General features: G+C 45.6%; 1 protein-coding gene across 1 annotated transcript in view; it reads right to left on the bottom strand.

Moving 5' to 3' along the window:
- The window catches only part of vstm2b (V-set and transmembrane domain containing 2B), a 29,453-nt gene that overhangs the window by 20,042 nt on the left and 1,911 nt on the right, over positions 1-7,500 (bottom strand). Inside the window, exons 3-4 of the mRNA XM_034680562.1 lie at positions 5,848-5,877; positions 4,705-5,152 (exon numbers count right to left, since the gene is read on the bottom strand). Of these exons, the coding sequence (XP_034536453.1) occupies positions 4,705-5,152; positions 5,848-5,877 (478 nt within the window). The remainder of the gene's footprint in view (positions 1-4,704; positions 5,153-5,847; positions 5,878-7,500) is intronic.

The following is a 7,500-nucleotide window of genomic DNA, read 5'->3' as shown; positions in this document are numbered from 1 at the left end:
CCTCAGGGCTCAGCAGACTCCTCTAAACTTGGCAGACTTTTAATTATTCACAACACGCCTCATGGAGCTGCAGCAGGGCAGGTAGAGGAGCTGAGGGGAGGAGGATCACACCACCCCCTCCCCCGCCATCTGTCAGACTGCTGGCAGGGCTGCCGTCATAAAGTAAAGAGGTGATACACGTTGTGCACAAGTCCACTAAAATGCTCCCCTGATAAGAAGAGGTTTGAGATGTGTGTGAGGTGTGTCAGGAGTGTGAAAAATCCTCTGCACTCACTTAACTCGAGCAGATGCTGAGTTAGGGCCCAGTCTAAAGCACACAGTGCAAGCTCTATCAGTACGTCCACAACTTAAAGCGAAGCCAAATCTGAGCCCTACATGAGGGTCAGAGCACAAAGAGGTGAGATTGACTCCCTTAATCTGCCAAAGGTGTGTGTTTGGCATTTAAGGAATCAAACCAGGGTACAGGGTCTCATTCCTTTAAGAGCCAGTGCATCTCCAAGCAGCTGATTTCCCCTTGTATTTTGAAATAGACCGGGTTCAGGCTGGCACTTTGAACTTCTCTCCATCCTCTGCGTTCTTGAACACACACAGAACACGATCAGGTAATTGTGTGAGCTCTGTCAATGCATAGGTCATCAAACCTCACAAACATCAGTTGTCTTTCAAGTCATCAGAGACATGCATATTTAAATTCACGGGGCCATTAGCATAACTGATTCTTAAAATCTCTGGACAGGCTGACGTATCAAACAGTATGTAATGGTGCAAAGAAAGGCCCGCTGTAAACATTTGTTTCCTCATTTCTAAAGCTGGATCCCGGCTGTCAACTGTCCTGTGTGCATATGGAGAGTGGACAGTCTGTGTTACTACCTTTGGGATGATTGTGGGTGGCACCTCTGAGTCAGTGTCTGAGTATGTGAGTATCTATTGCTGTATTTGTTCAGTGGCGGTTCTGGGGAGGGGCCAACAGGGGCCAGTGCCCCTGTAAAGCTGAACCTGGACCCCCCTGTGGCCCCCCTCCACACCAATCAAATATACAATAAAAAAAGGTTCGGTATCCCGCCGATGTTACAGGCCGAACACATGCGTGTGGCACTTAGTTCCAGTCCCTTAGAGCGCTAAGGGACTCATGTTGAGTGTAAACAGCCAAACAGCTGCTGTCAGTCTGCATTTTGATCTAGTACACAGTAGTATATATGTCTAGTATGTAGGAAAGCACTGATGTTTTGCCAGTTTGTTCTCAGCCGGTCCTTGCCCTTCTCAGTCTCTTTTGTCAAGGTTGAATGTGTCCCTCTGACAACACCCTTGGCCCCAGCCTGGCCCCCCCAGTAAAATTGGTCTAGAACCGCCACTGCATGTGTTACAGAGAGTGTGTATCAGAGAGGGCATGTATGATGGAGAGCCTGTGTCAGTCTCAGGCTGTATCTTTGGCTGAGCGAGTGGTCTATCTTCTGACATCACTTCCGGTTGATTTCTGTGTCCAGACCAAACTGCAACCTCCAGTCTTAAAATATGAGGCCCATGCGGAAGTATTAAAAACTGCAGTTCATCAAGGGTCGCTTGAGACTGGCTGCAGAAACCTCAACCACATACACACCAATTCAAAAAAGATGATCTTTGCAGCAATAATAAACATGTTTACAGCCTGGTTCAAAAAAGGTATGAGTAGCTCATTTCTCTCTCGGGACACACTGTAGCATGTCGGGGATTGTCTTTGTTTTTTTTTGTAACTCTGTATTTTCAAAGATATTAAACTAACGAGTTTTGCCCAAATAAAGACATGGCTGACTGGATTGACAGGCGGGCACCTTGTAGCTGTTAGCGAAAAGGCTAAAGGTAGCTCGGAGGATGTTTGCTTGTGTTAAGCATTTCCAATATGGCACCCGCTGACGATTGGCTTCAAAACAGCACTCGGGAACAGATGGGTGACGTCACAAATACTGTCAATTTTTTATACAGTCTATAGTCCAGACACCAAGTAAACAGGTGAAAACAAAAGAAACAAAAAGTAATCTGCATGCAACACTGATTTAGCTCTGTCCTTGTGTATTGCTGTGTTATTCATGAGCACAATGAAAAATAACATGTTCTTTGTCACATTAACACAGGTCCACATGTTATTTCTGCGCTGATTAGGGATGTACACACTTAATCAAGTATCGAATAATTGTTTTTTCAAGAAATTACCCGAAACGCAATTTTTGTTTTGATTTTCTATCACGTGGCACAAACAACATGTGGTCTCATATTACGTTCAGCTGTTAGGGAGGTGTTTTAAGTTTAAAGCATGTTTCAATGTGAATCAGCTGGTTAAAGGTGTCGTGCACAGTGGAGACGCTCAGCTGGCAGCTGCGGCTGTGTGACAGGTCTCCACGAGCGCTTTTTAAAGAGGATCAATACGCAACTGCTGCCAACAACGACACAGACACGAAGGTTTACAACTTTAAACAGGACATTTCCCCACCTTTAGATACAAAGCCAACAGACGGGAGGGAATTGCTAGTACGCTATGTTTGCAGACCAGCAATATCAGAGCCGTCTGGGCTTTTCTGCCTCTTTACTGATTATGACCCTGTTGCGCTCCCGGATGACAGCTGACCACGTACACATGCTCATTTTTCTCCATAAGAATGAGTAGACAGAAAACTGGACACTATGAGACTGAAGTACTTTTCTGTTCAGTTGTCTTGTTGCAGCAAAAACACAATTAGAAGTCCGAGCCTTCACTTTAAAGGATGTCCACGAATAAAAAAATGTTATGAGCTTGATTGTTGATATTCAGCTTGTTAAACATGTTACCTGTATTCAATACTGTCAGTTATATGCATTGTGTTGCTGTGGAAAATATAATTTAGGGGAAAAACAACATTGTTTTTGGCCGGAGAAAACTCAATGTTTTTTATTGATTAATCGATAATTGATCGTTAACATTTCCAAAGATCAATCATGGGAAATACTTCAAATTTACATCCCTAGTGCTGACCACAAAACCACCAGATAGGAGGAGTACCTTCGCACTTTACTAACCGTCTTAGAGGTTTCACATTATGTAACAAAGCTTCTGGTTGGATAATTCACCATGTAACCATGTAACCATGTAATGTACTACAACAGTCAGTGGTTATCAAATCATCACACTCCTTCAGCACATTTCAGTGACACTTCCCAGGGACAGAAACCTTCATCCCTTGGTGAAAACTCTGGAGTGAACCAGAAAAAAACCCTGAAAAACTCACTGAGAGGACAAAACACTCAGAGGTAACAAGCACTTCTTCTGAGCGTACATGTCTCAACCACTCACAAAATTTAGTCTAGACTCAAACGACATGTAACAGGTGCATTTTAGAACACGGCAAAGTTCAAAATCTAGCAAGAGGCATTCTGGGAAATGAGGTAAAGCTGTCAGTGCTACCTGCGGTCACATCTTTAATTGACCGACAGGTTGCAGACAAGCCTGGGTTTGATTTGTTAATGACAGTATTTACAACAGGTGTACAGATTGATGCACTGTTTCAGTGATTCACTAAGGTTTGACTGACTGAGTCTCTATGTACTGGTATTTAAGACTAAGTATTTAAAGGGGAAAGGTTTAAACAGTGTTCACTTTGCAATCATTAATGTGCAGTTTCTATGTAGACATGTCGCTCTCTCTGGTACGATCTGTCATCGCCACCCTGCCAGCCACTCGTACAGTCATTGAGCTCAGCTTTACTTGTGAGGTAGACAGATGCACTGCCAGCCTCCAATTACCCAAGACTCACCCCATTTCCCTCTGCTGGTCACTTTTTATCTTAAAATGAGGAGTCTTTTCAGTCAAACAGCACTCCACAGGCTTAACTGACTTGATAGTATGTAACTGTTTTCTTTAAAGGCATGATTCTGACCTAATGATGACCAGAAGACAGAAAAAGTGGTGTGGCTAATCCGGTTAGCCTTGCCATGTATTCTGCATGCTTAGTGCATTGAAGGAGTCGTTTGCTTTTTAGACCACTGTCTTGTGTGAAGTATTGTGATACAATAGAACACCTCTGTATTTCATACTGATATACAAGTTGCACAGGTATACAGGATGTAGCTGATTCTTGGTGTGCCTCGCACACCAAATTTTGCAGGACTTGTTTTTGTTCTGTTGGGATTTTGCATCTCCTGCACAGATGTTCCTTCTTCTCCCCCTGTCTGTGAGTGGAACATTTCTTAGTTTATTACACTAGAATGCCTTTTGTGCAAGTTTCAGTTGAACAGCTATACTGTGCAGAAACATGTGGATGTAAAACATGTGGCAGAACAAAGTTAACACACAGAAGAGTTGCTGCTGAGAATAATATGGTTGTAGCAGACTTCTGTCAGGCGACAAACAGCAGTAACTCTTCTCATTTACAATCTACACTGTTGATAAAGGGTGTCTCAGTCTCAGTCTCAGCCTCATCTCAGTCTGAAGTATCAGCATGACACACACACACAAACACACAGAGTGAGAGAAACAACACATCCAAGCTACACCCACTGACAAACCTGAAACAGCCACATATATTCTGCTCAGCTGTATGTATGTTTTTGTGTGTGCGTGCGTGCGTGCGTGCGTGCGTGCGTGCGTGCGTGCGTGCGTGTGTGCGTGCGTGCGTGCGTGCGTGCGTGTGTGTGTGTGTATGTATCAGGTGGTATCTCCCTCCACTACCACCAGGGGGCGCTGTAGCTCTGACTCACCCACTCGGTGCTGCAGCCGGAAGATGGCTGTGATCCCTGACAGCGGTGAGGCTGAAGACTTGACCACCGTGGAGGAGGTGGTGGTGGTGGAGATGGAGGGGAGGAGTCCAGGCTGAGCCTCCTGTTGCACCCGGTGCTTTCCCTGCCCAAACCTCTGCCCCCCTGCAGGCCCCTCACCTGGCTCCGATGTGGCCCTCTGCCCTCCCCCGCCCCCTCCCTGCGCTGTGTTAGTATTCCTCAGAGGCCAGCGGTTCTGGATATGGGACACGGCCTCTTCGGCCACCATGCCGTCCCCTGCCGCCACATGCAGCGAGGCGTGGACTGTAAATTCCTGAGTGTCGTCAGCCCACAGGTCGGACACACGGCACTCGTACACGCCCTCATCCTCCTTCTTCACCTTGGACAGGCTGAGGCGGTGTGAGATGGCATTGCCCTGAACACGAACAGTCTGTAACACAGAAAGAGTAAACACTTACACGTGGCTTACATAACCAGCAGAGCCTGTGCACATAAAGCAGCAGCTAAGTGGGAAGAGCTTCATGAGAAGAGGCGAGGTCACAAGACTTTCTAATATCTGCTCAGCAGACCTTCTGATCAGATCCTTTGGAGGCGTTGTTATAACTGATTCATCATGTTTCTTAGTGTTAAATTCACTACTTGGAACGCAGTTAAAAGAACTCTACTTACAAGAAGACGCTCAATGCAAATGCACACAATGTTCTTCTATGGTGTTTGACGTGACAGACTGAGTACATGTTCTCACCACCTAATGGTATGCTTATGCAAACAAAGAGGAGAAAAATACCTTTTTAGAAATATCCGTACATCTGTCATTCAATGGCATCATGAAGAGACACAAAGTGTGACTCAGGCTTGAGAGGAGAGCATGACGTCAGAATATCAGAATAACCCCCCCCATCAACACACACACACACGCACACACGCACGCACGCACGCACTCACGCACGCACGCACGCACGCACGCACGCACGCAGGCACACACACACACACATGCACACACGCACACACTCACACACTCATGTTAGGAGGGTGCTTCCTGCCTCCCAGGACATGCTCACAGTCTGCCAGATTAACATGAATCTCTCACTCTTCAGCGTGTGCAGGCAGGGTGTTGACACTTACACTGATTTTATTGGCTGCCCTCGGAGTGACCTGAAATGCAAACACAACACAAACAGAACATGTCACCAAAACATCAGCTGTTACATTGCTGAGAGATTCACACGATGACAACAACAACAACAACACGAGAGCTTTCTTTCATCTGATAGAGGGAGAGAGCAGACGACGTGAGCAGAGCTTGTTACGGTCCTCAAAGACGCCATTCATACTCTCTCGCTCTCTCTCTCTCCTCTGCATGTCTTTAATGTGCTTATACCAAAGCTGTGACTCCTCAGACTCAGATTCATCATGATTAATTGTCAGTGTATCTCATCAGTACTGGCTGACTGTGAATGTAACAGTGCTTTTAAATGACTGTGCCTTAATTGCAGATTGAGGCACACAAACATGTGTTCTTTCTTCTGTCTGATAGAAAACACATATCATGAGGATGTTATAATAAATGTCAAGACGTTTTGACTAATAAGAAGCGTGCACTCAACACAGCAATTAGTGAGGAAGTTGGTTTATATCAGGAGATAAGCTTATTCCACTTATGCAGATGTGATCCACAGTGTCAGAGCTGTTCCCGCATGGTATTCACGCAGGCCGCGTGACTGTGTTGGCTGCATGTTGGCTGTGTGTTGGCTGTATGTTGGCTCCGTGTTGGCTGTTTGTTGGCTGCGTGTTGGCTGCGTGTTGGCTGCGTGTTGGCTGTTTGTTGGCTGCGAGTTGGCTCTGTGTTGGCTGTTTGTTGGCTGCGTGTTGGTTGTTTGTTGGCTGTGTTGGCTGTGTGTTGGCTACATGTTGGCTGCATGTTGGCTGCATGTTGGCTGCATGTTGGCTGTGTGTTGTCTGCAAGTTGGCTGTTTGTTGGCTGTGTGTTGGCTGCATGTTGGCTGTTTGTTGGCTGTTTGTTGGCTGTGTGTTGGCTGTGTGTTTGCTGCAAGTTGGCTGCATGTTGGCTGTTTGTTGGCTGCGTGTTGGCTGTATATTGGCTGTCAGTTGGCTGCATGTTGGCTGCATGTTGGCTGTGTGTTGGCTGTATGTTGGCTGCATGTTGGCTGTATATTGGCTGTCAGTTGGCTGCATGTTGGCTGTGTGTTGGCTGTATTTTGGCTGTCAGTTAGCTGCATGTTGGCTGTTTGTTGGCTGTTTGTTGGCTGTGTGTTGGCTGTGTGTTTGCTGCATGTTAGCTGCATGTTGGCTGTTTGTTGGCTGTGTGTTGGCTGTATATTGGCTGTCAGTTGGCTGTCAGTTGGCTGCGTGTTGGCTGTTTGTTGGCTGTGTGTTGGCTGCATGTTGGCTGTGTGTTGGCTGTTATCTGTGTGTTGGCAGTGTGTTTGGTACATGCACATTTATGTACAAGGTATATGTCTTTACATAAAAAATTGTATCAGCATAAATGGGAGAGGCATGAGAGCTCTTAAATCATAACTACAACATGTTCATAGGCATACTTTTCTTTCTCTCTTCAGTTTATACTCTGTTTGCTATACCTATACTGGAGTGCTTCTAGGGCTCAGACTTTCAGAAAACCCTTTCTTTGTCTATAAAATTGGATCCATTTACAGAGGGGGGGGTAATTAGAAAGAGCAAGAGTGCTAACACGGAGGAAGAAACATCTCAAACAACCTTGTGTTATTGAATTATTTAAATTATGTTCTTGAAACT

This window comes from Notolabrus celidotus, chromosome 3, assembly GCF_009762535.1.
Source record: "Notolabrus celidotus isolate fNotCel1 chromosome 3, fNotCel1.pri, whole genome shotgun sequence".
NCBI lineage: Eukaryota > Metazoa > Chordata > Actinopteri > Labriformes > Labridae > Notolabrus > Notolabrus celidotus.
The sequence above is the reverse complement of the archived record's forward strand: the minus strand, read 5'-3'. Positions and strand labels throughout refer to the sequence as shown.